This window comes from Pinus tabuliformis, chromosome X (genome assembly GCF_031772625.1).
Source record: "Pinus tabuliformis cultivar Carrire ecotype Pingquan chromosome X, CPIR1, whole genome shotgun sequence".
NCBI classification, from domain to species: Eukaryota; Viridiplantae; Streptophyta; class Pinopsida; order Pinales; family Pinaceae; genus Pinus; species Pinus tabuliformis.
Genome location: NC_142308.1, coordinates 1,198,110,587 through 1,198,127,206, shown reverse-complemented (window position 1 = coordinate 1,198,127,206; position 16,620 = coordinate 1,198,110,587). Strand labels below are relative to the sequence as shown.

General features: G+C 42.6%; 1 protein-coding gene across 1 annotated transcript in view; it reads left to right on the top strand.

Moving 5' to 3' along the window:
- The window catches only part of LOC149144252 (aminopeptidase M1-A-like), a 60,707-nt gene extending 50,274 nt beyond the window's left edge, over positions 1-10,433 (top strand). The window contains exons 2-4 of the mRNA XM_089452092.1: positions 9,637-9,925; positions 10,037-10,138; positions 10,237-10,433. Of these exons, the coding sequence (XP_089308218.1) occupies positions 9,637-9,925; positions 10,037-10,137 (390 nt within the window). The 3' untranslated portion in view covers position 10,138; positions 10,237-10,433. The remainder of the gene's footprint in view (positions 1-9,636; positions 9,926-10,036; positions 10,139-10,236) is intronic.
- Positions 10,434-16,620: the final 6,187 nt, after the last annotated feature.

Sequence of the window (16,620 nt, the reverse complement as noted above, 5' to 3'; positions counted from 1 at the left end):
ATTCAGGTTGGTCATCAAGGACATTTACTGCGTCTCTGTTTTCTGAAATTTGAGGTGATCTGCTGATTTGTTCTCTATAGACATCATGTTTAGCCAATTCGGACAATGGAATGGCTATCTTTAATTTGCCTATTTCGGTTTCAAGGTTGAAGGGTTTTTCTATTTGAATTTTTTCATTTCAGGCAGCAAGATTTTCTTTTCTTGCTGTATTTTCTGTGTCATTATCCTTTTCGGGAGCGCTATTATGCGCTGAATCTGTTTCCAAGTCCATTTCTGGAGGCTCTTCCACAGTTCCTTTAAGAGGAATAGAAGTTGAAGGTTGTTGATGGTCTGATATATCTTCAACTATTGGATGATTTGGATTATGGCTTGTTTTAGGAAAAGTTTGTTCAAGAGGGTTCTTAGCCTTGGTTTTGGTAGGTTGCTTGGTTAGTTTCTGTTTATTGTTTTCAGGGACATCTATCTTTCTGCCTCTCAGGTTGTATTGCTTGTGAACCTCATAGACAGTTGTATCATATCCCTCCCTAAAATCGAATGATTCCCCAGATTGGGTTTGGAATTGATTAAAAGTATGAGCTTCTTGGTCATCCTGGGTCAAAAAAATTTGCTGTTTACTATTGAGACCCATTAAGTTAATTTGAGTGTCCTCTGTTGGTTCACTAGACGTTGAAGCTTCAGCATAGTTTTCTTGGAATGGAGGTCTAATGTTTTGGTCAGGGCCAGCCTTTCCAATATTAGGATTCTGATTTTTTCTGCAATTTGGGTTTCTTGGAATGTTGCTTGGTTGACTATCCCAAGAGGATTTCCTCTCAATTATTTCTACTCCATCACCCAATCTATTCATTCCTTTAATAATTGCATCTAATTTCTGCTCGAATGCAGAAGGTTCTTCTTTGAAGGGCGTTCTCCTTTCAGCTCTAGCTCGAGCTCATTTAGAAATCAGATTGGCCTCTACGTTGACAGCTATACTCTGCATGTCTTCTAAGCTTGGAGGAACTCTTTCCCTGAGCTGATATGCCATGTCAGAGTCAAATCCATCAGGGAATTTGATCAAGGCTAGGTCTGGTGGAGGTCTGAGATTCTGAGGGATAGCATTGTATACATTATTAAATCTGGCACAGTACTCTTGAATGGTTTCTTGTGGGCCTCTTTTCAAGCTTTCATATTTTGATAGGATGTGTAAAGGGTCCTTCTTCTTTTCCCATCTGTTCAAGAAAGTTTGATAAAGAGCATCTGAGTCAACAATAGTGTTTACAGGGAGTGCCCTAAACCAGGCCCTTACATCTCCAGTCAAGCTTTGGACAAAGATCTTCATTCTCACATCATCAGCATCAATCTCATAGTTTTCAAAATAATCTGTCATCTTCTTGGTATGTTGTTGAGTTGTGTAAGTGCCAATACCATCAAAATAGGTGATTTTGCTTTGATAATCTTGAGGCATAGCCCCTGGATTTGCAGGTAACTGCAGGGGAGCATATCGGTTTGCCATATTTGCAGGGATAAGTGTAACAGCTGGGAGAACAGGGATAACAGCTGAGATATGTGCAGTGGATGGGGGAGTGGGAAAGATGGTGTGAAGTGCTAATGGTGAACTCGGTGAAGCAACAATGATGCCAGAATGGATTTGTGATTTTCCAACAGTAAGCTCAGTTTGGATAGGGTTTTGCTGAGGTGTGTCAAGGTGTGAATTAGCAAAATGTTCTTGACTTTTCTGGCTTCTAAGGTTCTTAGGGATCAAATTAGGATTTTCAAAGATAGGTGGGGGATTTGGATATGGATTTGATCCGGTGTAACGGATCCTTTTCTTTGGAGCCAGCTTCTGAATATATTTTTTAGTTTTTCTTGAAATATTTGAAGGATACAACTTTAGACAGTATCTTTCTAGGAAGTCTAAAATATGGGAGTTTTGAATTTTCCTTTAGATATATTGAAACAAGGGACTGATCAAGTATTTGAAACAGTTGTTCAAGGCCTAAAACTGGATTGGAGATAGACTGAAGCAGCTTTTATTTACTCCTGCATTGCATAGCAAAAGCAGTTTCAAACGCTAGCTGGCTAACTTCAGGCTCCATCTGTAGCCTTAAAAATAAACAGCAATAATAAACAATTTATTCAGTTACCCAGTTGAATCGCCAACGATGTTATCACTCAGGTTATTCCCAAAAGTTGTAAGAAAGGGAATACGGCCCAGGTAACCACAGACCAATCTTTTAGATGCAGGTTCTAGCCAATCTGCATCCAGAGAAGGCCTTCTCTTTATAATTTAGCTTTGTTTTATGGAATATTAGGCTAGTTATGAAGTACAAGGGTTTGTTTGATTTTTGGATGGTGATATTCAATAGAACAGGGGTGTAAATCTGAGAAGTTCAGTCCATTCGGCTAATGGAGTCAATGGGGATGAACAACTGGATATGGTTTCTTTAACAGAGGGTGGTACTATAGAGCAAGGTAATCAATCATGGAACAATTTATAAGCTGGAGTCAGATGGGGTGGAGTCAGTGGGTGAAGGGCAATTAAGAATCCTTCATCATGCTGACAGAGAGAAAGTGGATGATTATTGCTAGGGAGCAGTTAAGAATTCCTTAGCTAATATTCAAGATGTAAGAACCAGGGGAAACATGAGCAGTTAAGAATTCCTTCTTATGCTAATTCTAAAGAAAACATTAATAATAACAGAGATTGAACACAGAGTGCAAACAAACAAATTCTGAGTTATTCTTTTTCTCTATTATTCAGATCATGAGACATATTTGACATAGTAAACACAGAAACTGAAAACACAAGTAAGAGAGACTTATTGATCCATAAGATGATTCAAAAATTCTGTAACAGGTCCTCTGCTATCAATTCCACATCCAGAGAGTTCAGCGACAATGGATTCCAGCAGCTTTTGTATTCAGAAGGTTTTCAGAGTTACAGCGCAGTCTAATAAATGTATCACCAACCCCAAATACTTCGCTTGGGGAGGTATTTATACAAAAGTGTTTACAAAATATCTCAAAGAGATAATATCTAGTAATAACTCATTCTACCTACTTTACAGGAGAAGTAAATGATCTTGAAAACAGGGAGAAATAAATGAAGAAGTAAATGTTGTTGTGCTGGCTGCTCAGTTGGTGAGATGTGTTGACTGTAAGCTCGGTGAGTCGACTGGTGGCTGTTTCCACTGATATTCCGCGCTGCTACCTCAGCTTTCTCGGGCGTATTTAATTTTGATTTGATAGACTGTTGCCCCGCATGACTCTTATCCGTTCCTATCCTCCGCTTTATGGTATCTGTTGTATCCTAGGTAAAACAAAAGTTGAAACATGCCTATAGGATTTCCAACATGCTTTGCCACCACTGCGCTTCTGGTAAATTATGTCTTTGCAGCGTTCTCAAAGTCTCATCAGCGTGTGTGTACCTGAAAAAGTTAGGCTGGACGGTAAAAAGATGTTTCACTTCATGCTCAATATAGAATAGATTTTCCAAGTTGTTGTAGAGAGTCTGGCCAGATGGAAGGGCCTTCTCTGCTGAAGTACTTGATGATGCATTTACTTGATTAGCAGCATGTTTGTCCAACTTGGGCGTGTACTCAACTTGTCTCAACAGATGTTCATTGCTTCCCAATAGAATTGACAAGCCTCTTTCATGCAAAACTGCAAATCTTTCTATAAAAGAGTCTATCTCCACTTGCATATCCTGGCACCTCCTTTCCAGATTCTGCATCAGGGTTCTCTTGGTCAGAACTCTTTTGATTGTTAGGATGGTGCCTGTCCTGTCTCTGATGTCCAGTGCTGCTAGTTCTTCACTGGTCTTAGTGTTCAAAAAATGGATTAGCCTGTTGGCCTGTTCGGGCATATGTCCCAATAGAGTTCTGGCCTTTTGAATTTCCACTTGGGCTACTGCTATCAAGTCAATCTGCTCATAAATAGTTTGAATAGATCTCCATACATTACTAATGGATTGACTGATGTTAGCCCACAAAATGCCTTTGATTTCTCCCAGAGGCTTATCTAAAGAGAGGTCCTTTTCCAATGCTTTTACCCTGTTCTCTAATGCTTTCACCTCTCTTGTCTTTTCTGCCACAGTCATTTTGGATTTGTCATAACTCACTTCTAATTTTGCCAGTTTCTCTTTGGCTTCTTTCAATTCTGATACTTGGAGTTTTAATTCCTCCATGGCTTTTATTAACTCCTCTGTGGTCATGGTAGTGTTGCTACCTGCTGCTGTTGTTGTTGCTGAAGTACCTGTTGCTGTTGCTGATGTTGGAGGGGCAGTTGTGACTGTTGGAGCTACTTCAGGTGGCTGGGAGGTCGACTCTCCCTGCTTCTCTCTTATTGCTTTCTCCAATGCCTGCTCTATCTCACTTAGTCTCTCATTCATCTTCATAAGCAGGTCCATCATGTCCTCCTCTGTTTTTTGCTGTACAACCTCTGTAGTTTGTGGATGCATAGTAGTAGGCAGCTTCAATTGTTTCCTGAGGGCAGCAATGTCCTCTTCCTTCTTTTTCATCAATGCTTTTATTCCTTTTGCATCCTTGGGATCATGTCCCAGCTCGATGATAATATCTTCCAAGGACTTTATTCTGTTGTCTTTGGCTAAAGAAGATGCCTTCTCCAAATCTAATTGGGCAGATGTGTTGTTCAATGAGTTCTGCAATTTATAAGCCAACATTGCCTTATCTGCCAATGTAGAGTAGATCATCTCTCCAGTTTGCTTATGCAACTCAATCTAGTCCATAGGATGAATGTCTTTGGCAAGTACCTCCAAATTTGTTCTAATGTAGTCAGCTGCTGACTGTGGCTGCTGCACTTTAGGCTTAAAGTGGCTCAAAATCATTTTTCCTTCTTTAATGTCATATGCAGACATCAACCTTTGCTGGTTGGCGGGGGTCATCTTGAGAAGCTGATTATAAAGTTGTAGCCTTAGTGGGTCATTCCGGGCTTTTATTTCTGTGAATATCTTTTTGATCTCAAAGCCATGCTTGCTTTGTGGCCTTGTGGAAGAAAATTCCACACTATGCTGCCTTTCTAGGTCCTGCCTATGAGGGCTGGTGGATGTTTCTATTACCGGGGAGATCTGTGGGCTGGTTGCCCTCTCACCTCTAAGGCTTTCTATGGTTTCCTCAATAATTTCCTCTTCAGATAGAGGATTTATTCTCTGCCTTTTTGCCCCTGGTTGCTCTGTTGGTCCACTTACAGGTGTGGCCTCTTCTTTGTCTCTTTTCCTGCCCCTTTCCTCATTTAGAGGAGTCTGTAATGTTGGTATCTCTGGTGCTTTGGTTTGGACAGGAGGAATTTGCCCTTGGCCCTGTTCCTTTGATGTTGCTGGCTGATCTGTCATTATGTGTTGCTCTGTATCTAGCACTTCTTTGCCCTTTGATGTCCCTGCAGCTAGTGTAGTGCTTTCTTGGGCAGGTTGCTGTGAAGTTCCAGCAGATGATGTACCCACTCCGGTTTGCTGAGGCAGCTTGAAAAATACCTGTCCAAAAGAGTCCAGGTCAAGAGTCTTTTCTAGATTCTTCATAGCTTGTTCCATTTTCTCTTGCTCAGTAAGCTCTTCTATCAATGTGCCCTCTACCAACTCATCTTGATTAGCAAATTGCTCTATTTCAGGGATTCTACAATGTTTATAGGCTGATGGCCTGTTTTTTACTTTTCTTTCACTGATAAAGCCATTTGGGTTATAGGATACCCACCAGAAGCTTTTCTTCAATTTAAGCTCTTCCCCTAATATTTTGTCAGCATCTTCCCATGCTTCTCTTTTGTTAATAATAAAGGGGCCTAATTGGTTTCTTATCCTCAGCTGAGCTTTCTTTTTGACATTGTAAAAATAAGTCAAATCTGCATTAATAAGTTGTCTGAAATATTCCAGAGCAAACAGTCTCATAGGCACATATTTTGGCAGTTTATAGGGGCACAACTCAGCCATATATCTTGATCTCAGTGTGATTCTGGTAAAAGTACCAGTCACCTATCCTGTAGTTCTTGGAGAGCTGTAAAATTTTCCTTATGTCATCAGAGAGCTTAGGAGGAGGGGCTCCTATTAATAGAGTGGAAGCAGGATGTATGAACAGGTCAATGAATTCACAGTAAGCATAAGGGTATCAGCGATTCGGTGGAAGACAGAGGTCCAAAAGATTACAGACCTCCTCTCTCCCTTGGCATCCAATTTTCTGATAGGAAATATAAAAATGTCTGGGTGGTAGTACAACAGCAGATGATATATGAAACTTGTGTATTTAAACACTCCTTCTCTTTCCAAGTTCATAAATTGACCATGGATTTTGTCAGCAATGAAAGAGGCATAGTCATACTTAATAGCAGGGGGTTGTCTAGGAATGAAGTTAGATAGCAGAACCAGGACCGTTTCATCCACAAATTCACTGGTCCTGAATCCGAAGATTACTGCTATCATGTCAAGAATAATTCTTCCAATTTCATTGAACCAGACATGTAAATAAGGAGGACGACCTCGGGGCTGGCAATCTGGCTTCCTGAACATCTTAGCAATCTGGCATATTTCTGTAGTGGATAGTTGAAAGCCTTGCTCAAGCAAAAATCCCATGGACAGAGGAGCAAGAGGTTGAACTGGATGGAATTGTAGCATTTCATTGATAGAATCAGCAGTTATGTAGAAAATGACAACTTGTGATGGAGAGAGGACTGCTTTAGTGACAGGGTCATAATTTGCACAGCAGTGGCGAACAATATCTGGGAATATATTGACTGAGGGCAGGTAGTACCTAGGGAGATTGGATTCCCATACCCCATAGACATCAGAATTGTTCAAATGGTTGTTTCTGATTAGGCAGAAAGTTTGCAAATGATTTTGTATACCAATTGGGTCTTGTATCTGGAAATCTCTGTCAGCCAAGGGTAAATGATGCTAGTCTGTATGAGGAGTATTGAGAGGTGCAACATTGGGGGCCACGGGAGCTTCCATTATTCAATTTTCTGTGTTTTTGACTGCAAGTTGAATTTGTGTGGAAAAAGGGCAACAGAACAGTTTTGGTGTACTTCTATGAGAGCTATAGACGGAATTCAGCTTGAAATTCGGCTCTTTGGGTATAATTTACAGAGGAAAACTTAAAAACAGAGGTTCAGGAGGTGAAATGGGTAAATCCCTGTGTTTTTGGACGCGTATGAGAGTAATTTGCAGGTTGATTGACGAGCAGCAGCATGAGACTGGTCTTTGCTGGTCGGGGTGGCAGACTGTAGCTCGCGCAGTTGCTTGGACGTTTAATTTGTATGCAACGGTTTTGTAAAATCAACAAATAGAAACGAGCGAAAATGACACCTTTACGGGTTTTTTAACAAAATTTCAGCTTCACGGGCTTTTGTCGCCTTTTGGTTGGCTGACGTCAGCATGACGTGATGTTTTGTCGCATAGCGGGGTACTAAGGCTGACGTGGCAATGACGCAGATGTGACGTCAGCAGATGATGTGGTGATGACGTCAGCGGGGGGGTCAACGGGGGCGGTAAGCGATATCGGCCCGCACCGCTTTTTGGCCAAGGTGGTATTGGGTGGGAGGGCTGCGAGCATACCGGGAGGGCACAACGTGTCCCACGTACTGCGGGAATACCACCGTTCCCCGGGCGTTAATCTTCGGTGTGGAGGGGTGCAGCGATATGATCGTGGGTCGTCCGATCGGCGGGCCCGGATCTAACGGCCAACAATCAACAGAGCTGGCATTGAGGTACTGTGTGGGACCCGTGTATATAAACAGTGTTTTTAAACATACCGGGCGATTGCGATTGGCTGTCGGGGGTTAAGACTGTTAATTAACCAAATGTTAATCAACCTTTGAATATTTGTGTGCAGGGAGGGTTTTTATAAGGTTCCAGATGAACCTGTAATCCCGTTTAAAACAACGACATATCGCTATAGCTGGTAGGGGCAGGATATTGAATTTTTCCGGGGATTTTCCATATATTTTATATAATACAGGGGGAACAATTCATATAGGAATTATATAATAAGGTTAGTAGTTAATATGAAAGATATGTTTGAACAAAAGCACTAGGTCATAAAGTCAAAGACTTTGGCTTAGGGAAATGAAAGAGCGCCAAGCTATGAAGCTGGATAACTTAGGATGATGGACCAAGAGGATTTTTACACAAGAAATGTGGTTTCTTTGCATTAAGCAAGACTGTTATTTTACTCGGGCCTTTCATGAAATGGAGTGATTCAAGAGTATTGAGCAGATTCCAATCTCTTTAGGGGGGTGGTTAGTAAGTGTTTTTTGGGAGAAGAGTGAGGGGAAGTTAGACATGCTTCATTTGATCTGTCACCACGTAATTGCCATGGTACTTATGATATCAGTAAGATGAATGACCTTTGAAAGACAAAAGTACTCATAAGCCTGCTTCTGCAACATCAAAACTGCCTACCCAGCCTATCATACCTAACATTTTTTCTTCCTTTTTCCTTGGGTGCATTTAAACTAGCAAACCCTTACTCTCTTCTTTTCTTTTAACTGCCATCCTATCTAAGTCTACCCTTATTTCTTCCAGGGGCTCAGATTTAACAGTTGAGCTCCTTTGCTTCTCTACCTAACTACTTATCTGCCAAGCTTGAACTGTTTGGACAGATTTTGTTCTCTATCTCTAAAACAAGAAATTTAAACATGAACTGGCCAAGATTAAGCTATTTGGCCATCCATCGACTGTGGCAAGAGCCAACTAATTGCACACAATGAAATTCTTTCAAAAATAGAATAGTAGTGGCATTTTGAACTAGCACACTTTCCTGGTCTTCCTCATTTGGGGTTCATTTCCTTTCTTTTTGACCATTTCATTCTTTTGCCCTTTATCCTTTCTTTTAGGACATACCCTCTTTTTATTTTTTAACTTTTTGATTTTTTTCAAAATATGGAACATTTGTAGCATGGAAAGGATGAACATATTTGGGACTTTACCAGTCAATCATGAAATATGACACCTATTGGTATAGGAGCATAACACACTATTTCCTTCATTCTTTTTTTAGGTCAATTGTGTTGCGGTCTATCAAAATACATTTGGCTGGGATGAAGCTAATTTTTATAGTGACAACTGCACATCTTTTTCTTTTCCATTTTAGAAGAGTCTATGATCTTTAATACATCGCTCATACTCATTTGCAGATGTCCTTGTTTATTTAGGTGAGATTTATCTATGTTTGTTCCTTATGCACAAATCTTAACTGTACAGATATTTGATTTTTATTGTTTTAGGTAGATGAATGAGCAATAGAAATTGTATTGATGTGGACAATGTTATGATTTATCTAATAAAAACTTCTGGATAATGAAGGATGTTTGTAAGTGTTAGTTTGTGTGTCCTTGTTTATTTAGGTGAGATTTATCTATGCTTGTTACTTATGGACAAATCTCAACTGTCTGCAGATATTTAATTTTTATTGTTTTAGATAGATGAACGAGCAATAGAAATTGTGTTGATATGAACAAAGTGGTATGATTTATCTAATAAGAACTTGAGAAAGAAGGATGTTAGAGGTGTCAGTTTGTGCATGACAAGTTTGATGTGGTTTCCTATGTATGCAAATTATATAAATTGACATCTTATTGGTTCCAGAAGGAATCAGTGTTTAAAGAGCGTGAGACTCGTTATGGATAGGAGTCTAACATGTGATTCTTATGGCCTTTCAGTTCCAGTATTTGTCTAGTGGCAAACTTGGTCATGGGCATTGGGTTATACCTATTACTTTATGCTATGGTTCATACAATGGCCGTAAAAATGCACTTTTACATGAAAAACTTGGAAGCATCAGCTTGTCAGGGATAGCAGATTCCCAAAAGGATGCAGGTTCCCTACCAAGATGGATAAAGCTAAATGCTGGACAGACTGCATTTTATCATGTACAATATGATGATGAGCTTGTAAAAAGACTAAGGTCTGCAGTAGCAGCAGGATATTTGGATGCTACCGATAGGTTTGGTAAGAATTCAACCTATTATGTATGTAATTAAGAATGTATACATATTATCAAGTTGATTTTCTCAGGCATTTATCAATCCGTAATAAGTGGTGATATTAACCTTTTTTCAGGCAGGATGACACGTGCATTATGCTCTGCCTGCAAGCAGCCATTATCATCTTTACTTTCCCTGAAAGGAGCTCAACTATTCTGTGCTATTGTGCTTAATTGATGTCAGTATTTTTATCTTAGATTTCTCTTATAGAGTAGCTTGAGCAGAATTATTTGAAGTAGATCTTGTAGTATGTTTCATAAATTCTTTATATTGCAGACTGCTTCCAGAGTTTCTAGCGTGGTCAATGATTCTATCCCTCAGTCAGCTGTTGATTTTAAGCTGTTCACTATCAATCTTCTTCAGTTTGCAGCTGAGTAAGTTTGATTGATATTCTTACTTGTTTATCTTTAATGCATTGATTGCAAATTTAAGTCCAAACAATCAATTTCCTTCATTAGATAACTGGACAGAATATTTGCTTGAAGTCTGTGAGTGTTTATGTTGTAGGGGATGGTTTTGTATTGGTTTTCTTAAGTGATTAAAAGTAGGAACTGTAAAAGGATTTAAATATGATTTAGTTCCAGTATTAGGATAACATGGCTTTCGATTAACATGGATCTGAGCGAGGTATTAAAATGCTCTTTGACAACAGAAGCATATTCTATATATTTTGTGCCTCAGCTGGCAAAGCTTTCAAATTTCAATGTTAGCTGAGCTTCAAGATGCTGCTAAGGCTTATTAGACAATATTTTCTAATATTTTGGGCAACTGTATTTCTTAGTCAATGTGCACCCTTATTAATTATGTGGTGATCTCTATTTATCTATCTTTACAGCCATCTTTTCTTATCTTGTCCCCACACTCAATTGCTAAGGAATTGACTGGGAGCAAATTTAAAAAATGTTAGTGCTTATCAACATAAGCACCACCTGTATAAATTATGCAGCTTGTGAATCTCTGCAACATGGTATAAGAAGAAATTCTCGCCTCTAAATAATTTGTCCAAAAATATAGATTTTGCGGGGAAAATTTAAGAATGCTATATAAAAAAGGTTATGCCAACTACTTAGAATTGAGAACTTCTACATTCAGAATGTTGTAGATATTTGGTCCAAAGGAATGGATTATTCAGGGAAATTGTAATATCCCTAACCTGGAATATTCCTCAAACCCCAGCAAAATCTCAACCAGAAAAACGCACAAGTGGTAGAGTAGCCAAGAAAATCTCAAAGATGTAATAACAGAGATATAATAGTAGTGCAGCAACAATAATGAACAGAGACACAAGAAATGCAAAGCCATTTTATTATACTGAGTAAGGAATGAGTACAGAGGTGATCAGAAGGACGGCACCTCGACTTGCACAAGGCAAGTGAAGAAATACACTCAGAATAACCAAGGAATGGCCTCACACTGATCTATGTCCCAGCTGCTAGAAAACTGCCCTGTTGCTGCTGCTGCTGGAAATCGAATGAGGATTTGGGGCTGCTCCCCTCCTCAGAAAAGGCTGAAACTCTGGAATCAAACTCTACTCAAGAAACCCAGAAAGCTTTTCTGAAATGGCCGACCCCCGAAAATCATCCCCTTGGGGTTCTGCGCAGTCCCTCAATGCTCTGCGCTGCCACTGAATGAAACCCTCCAAAAACTGCCTGAAACTCCTGCCAAAACTCTCCAATATGTAAGAGCTGATCCCCTGCTCTACCTCTCAGCACAAATCCTCCTGCAAACCCTCAACCCAGGCTCCTGCCAGAAAGAACTGCATCCTCCTCTCAGTGCTGCACAGTCCTCCAAAACGCTGATGAAACTGCTACTGAAATGCTGATGAAACTACTGCTGAAATGCCAATGGAAATACCTTGCTCGAGCAGGCACTCGAAGTCCCCCAGGGCTAAGGGCGAGATCTCCGAATGGAGACACTCAATGCACTAAACAGTGTTGCAAACTAGCTAAACAGCCAGCGTGCTCTAAGTCGAAATGACTATCACAAATGCTCATAACCGGAATGATCAAAATGAGGGGGCTCCTCTCTCTTTTATAGCCTTTGCCTCTCTCAATCCCAAGGCTCACCTCCTCCTGCGTGATTCCCCTCTTGCCACGTGTTCCTTTCCTCCTGCACAGTTCCTCCATGTGTCTGCGTGGGCTCCATTTCTGTGTCCCCCTTTGGCCCCCTTGGCTCCCCTTTAAGTCACAATGTTGTGCTACTAGGAAGTGACTTTTTATTCTAAAAGTGAGTTATATCCCCCTTCCTCACTTTTTATTTACAAATAACTATAGAAGGCAAAAATCAAACAAAATCGAATATTCCAATTAGCCATGGCTAATTAGGAATATTATAGTCTCCCCCGGCAAAATGTTGCTTGTCCTCAAGCAACTGAAGTGATGGATGTTGTAAGATCTTCTCACTCTCCCAAGTGGCATCCTCATCTGGCAAATTCTTCCACCTCACCAAGAATTTTTGTACCGTCCTGCTCCGCAGCTGCCTCTCCCTGATATCAATGATAGCTTCCGACTGCAATACCAAATGCCCCTCATCATCCATGGGTGGTAGCTCATCTGTCACTGTCACCTGCTGCCCCAATGCCTTCTTCAGGCATGATACATGAAAAATGTTATGAATCTTGCTGCCTTGGGGCAGCTCCAACTCATATGCGACCTATCCAATCCTGCGTATCACCCTGTATGGCCCATAAAAGGGGGGCTTGAGCTTCTCAGCCCCCTTCTGCTTCAGTGACGATTGTCGGTATGGCTGTAATCGTAGGTAGACCATGTCCCCTACCTCGAACTGCCTCTCCACTCGACCCCTATTAGCATACAGCTTCTGCTAGTTCTGTGTTGTAGCCATGTTATCCTTGAGAGCTCGGAGCATATCCTGACTCTCTTGGATCCAAATCTTGGCTCTAGGAGCCCTGCTATCACCAAATATCACGTCAACAAAAGATAAAGGATGATACCCATATAAGGCATAAAATGGTGACATACCAATGGACATGTGATGTGAAGTATTGTAACAGTACTCCCCCAGATGCAGCCACTTCAGCCATGCTCACTGCTACCCACTGACATAGTTACACAAGTAGCCCTCCAGCCACTTGTTAACTATCTCTGTCTGCCCGTCCGTCTGTGGGTGATAACTAGTACTTGGTGTCAACTCCGTCCCCACCAATCGGAAAAGCTCCTGCCAAAACCCGCCCATGAAACGGCTGTCCCTGTCACCGACGATGGTCTTAGGAAGACCGTGTAGCCTGAAGATCTCTCTGAAGAACAGCTCGACCACCTTTGCTGTTGTATAGTGTGCGGATATGGCAAAAAAATGTGCGTACTTTGTCAGTTGATCAACGACGACAAAGATACAATCCTTGCCCTGTACCATGGGCAACCCTGTGATGAAGTCCATCGAAATACTCTCCCATTTCCCCTCCGGAATGGGAAGAGGCTGCAATAAACCCGCGGGATGGCTCATCTCTCCCTTGTTCCTCTGGCAAACATCGCACTTCCGGATGTGTTGGAGTACGTCCTCCTTGAGGCCCTTCCATGAAAACCTCTCTCTAATGGCCCTGTAGGTTTTGGTAAACCCCTGATGTCCAACCAAAGGTGAATCATGTGATGCCTGGAGTATCTTCTTCTTGAGCTGAGACCCCTCAGTCAAGAAGATCCGGTCCCTGTAATAGATGATCTCATCGACTACCCTGTACCTATCATCTGCCACCTGCCCATCCAGAACCTCACATGCAACCCTATCCTTGGAGTACTCTACTAAGAGTCGAGCCCTCCAATCTGTATCCAAGCTCATAAGAGACAACGTGGCTGGTCTACGTGAAAGGGCATCTGCTACCACGTTGTTCTTACCCTTGACATACTCAATGTCAAAGTCATATGCTTAGATCTTACTGATCCACTTTTGCTGCCTCTCCTGTAGCTGCTTCTGCTCCAAAAAGAACTTGAGACTGTTGTGATCAGTCCTCACCCTGAACCTGTTACCCACCAAATACTGTCGGTACTTAGCCAATGCATGCATGATGGCCAGCATCTCCTTGTCGTATATGGAATACAACCTCTCGTGTGGAAGGAGCTTCTGGCTCTCAAAGGCTATAGGGTGACCTCCCTGCATCAACACTATGCCGATCCCCTCTCCCGACACATCACACTCCAAAACAAATGGCTACGTGAAATCTGGGAATGCAAGCACTGGGCAGCTGCTTATAACCTCCTTGAGCCTATCAAAGGTTTGCTGCGCTGTATCTGACCAACTGAAAGCCCCCGTCCTTGTCAAATCTGTCAGGGGTGCAGCAAGCTGTGAGAAACTCTTGACGAACTTCCGGTAGTAAGTACAAATGCCAATGAATCCTCGAAGTTCCGTCACATTTCTCGGCTCCGGCCATTCTCTGATGGCCCTGATCTTCTCCTCATGGACCCTCACTTCGTCCACCCCTATGATGTGTCCCAGATACAACATCTCCGTCAACTCAAACTCACACTTGGAGAGTTTGGCATAGAACTGCTGCTCCTGTAAGATACGCAACACTGTCTCAATGTGCTGGAGATGCTCCTCCCAAGTCCTGTTTTAAATGAGAATATCATCGAAGAATACCAACACAAACTTCCTCAAGTGACTACGAAAGATGTGATTCATGCAGGACTGAAATGTAGCTGGGGCGTTGGTTAGCCCAAAAGGCATCACCAAGAACTCAAAGTGCCCATAGTGACACTTGAAGGGGTCTTGGGAATGTCCTGCTCCCTCACGCGAATCTGATGGTACCCAGATCTCAAATCAATCTTTGAGAAGTAACGTGCCCCTCTCAACTCGTCCATCAACTCATCGATCCTGGGTATGGGGTACCTGTTCTTCAGAGTCTTCTTGTTCAGGACCCTGTAGTCAATGCACATCCTCAATGTACCGTCCTTCTTCTTCACCAACACCACAGAAGAAGCAAAAAGACTTGTGCTCGGTCGGATATGCCCAAGAGCCAGCGACTCCTGGATAGCCCGCTCAATCTCATCCCGATAGGCCTTGGGGTGCCTATAGTGGGTGGTAATCATGGCCTGTATGCCCTGCTCAAGCTCGATGGTGTGCTCAAACCCCCGATCCAGTGGTTGTCCTGGTGGAATCTCCCCAAACACTATGGCATACCGATCAAGGATAGACTGTATCTCTGGATGTACCGTCTGCCCTATAGTCCCTACCTCTGATGCACGCAGCTCCACTGCCCACTCTATGTCTCCCTTTCGGAAGACTGCCTCCATCTGATGAGCCGAAACAGTCTAAGGCAGATATGTGTGTTGTCCCCGTATCTTCTCATGCCTCCCTGTCTTCTCATCATCCCACTCCATCTCTAGGGTCTTCCAATTCGTCGTGACCTTCCCTAGAGTGATAAGCCACTGAACACCCAGTATCATGTTGGTGTCCGGAATATTGACCACGAAAAAGTGGTCGGTCAATGTGTAGGTGCCCATCATCATTGAAAGCTCTGGAACATAACGAGCACACGTCATGGTCTGTTCTCCTGAGACCAAGACTGCAAACCCATCGAAGTTTTCTCTCTGTATACCTCTCCGCTCAACCATCTGGGCATCGATGAAGTTGTGGGTCGCCCCACTGTCAACCAAAACTGATACTTGCTGGCCACGTACTGTCCCTCGTATGCGTAGCGTCAGATACTTGGGAACTCCTCGTAATGCTGCCTCACAATGCTGCAAGGGCCCCTCCGGTGGGTGCAAAAGATGCACCACCTGCTGGTGGTGGTGGTGGTGGCAAAGGACCCTGTATGGCATGGCTATCTCCTACCTCCACATCATCCTCATCATCCTCTTCTCCACTGCTCTCGGAGAAGACCTCAATAAAATGTGCCTTACCAGCAGCACATCTATGTCCTGGTGTCCATGGCTCCTGACAAGTGAAGCACAACCGCTTCTTCTTCAACTCCCTCCTGGCATCATCGTTAAGCTGTACTCGTCCTGGATTCCCCTTTGGAGGTGGAATCCTCACATCCTTCCCCTTAGACTGAAAAGTCTGTCTCTGGGGGTAAGGTGCCCAGGTCCTGGGTAAGGCATCCTGTAAGTCCTGGGTCTTGCTGATAGCGTCCTTGAGTGTGGCTGGTCTAGTGGATCGGACTAAACCCCGAAGTGGCTCTGCTAACCCCTCAACATACATATAAACCCTCCGTGCCGTGGATAGGTCTGGCACCATCACAGAGACCCTCAAGAAATCTGCAATGTAGGTCTCTGGGCTCCCTGTCTGTTTCAGCCTTGTCAGCTCAACAAAATGCTGCTCTGGATCCCTTCGATCAAATCGCTCCATCAATCTCCTGGTAAACTCGGCATATGTCGACACTGCAAAGTGCCCTAGTGTAACCATCCCATGAAACCACCAATCTTGGGCCTCACCATCCAAATGCAATGTTGCCACCTTGATGGCCTCTGTCTCCAACATCTGGTTAAGCTGGAAATAAATGTCCAGCTTCTCCACCCAAGACTTTGCCGAACTGTTTGATGAACCATCAAACGTAGGCAAGTGGAATCTACTCGCTGCATGGTGGGTGTCACCATCATGGTAATGTCAGGACCTTCTGTGATGGTCGCGGGGTCTACTATCCCGCTGGAGCTGAACAAAATCTCTAAATGAGAGGGCTTCCCTGAACTCCTGCCCATAGGCCTGGTATTCTGC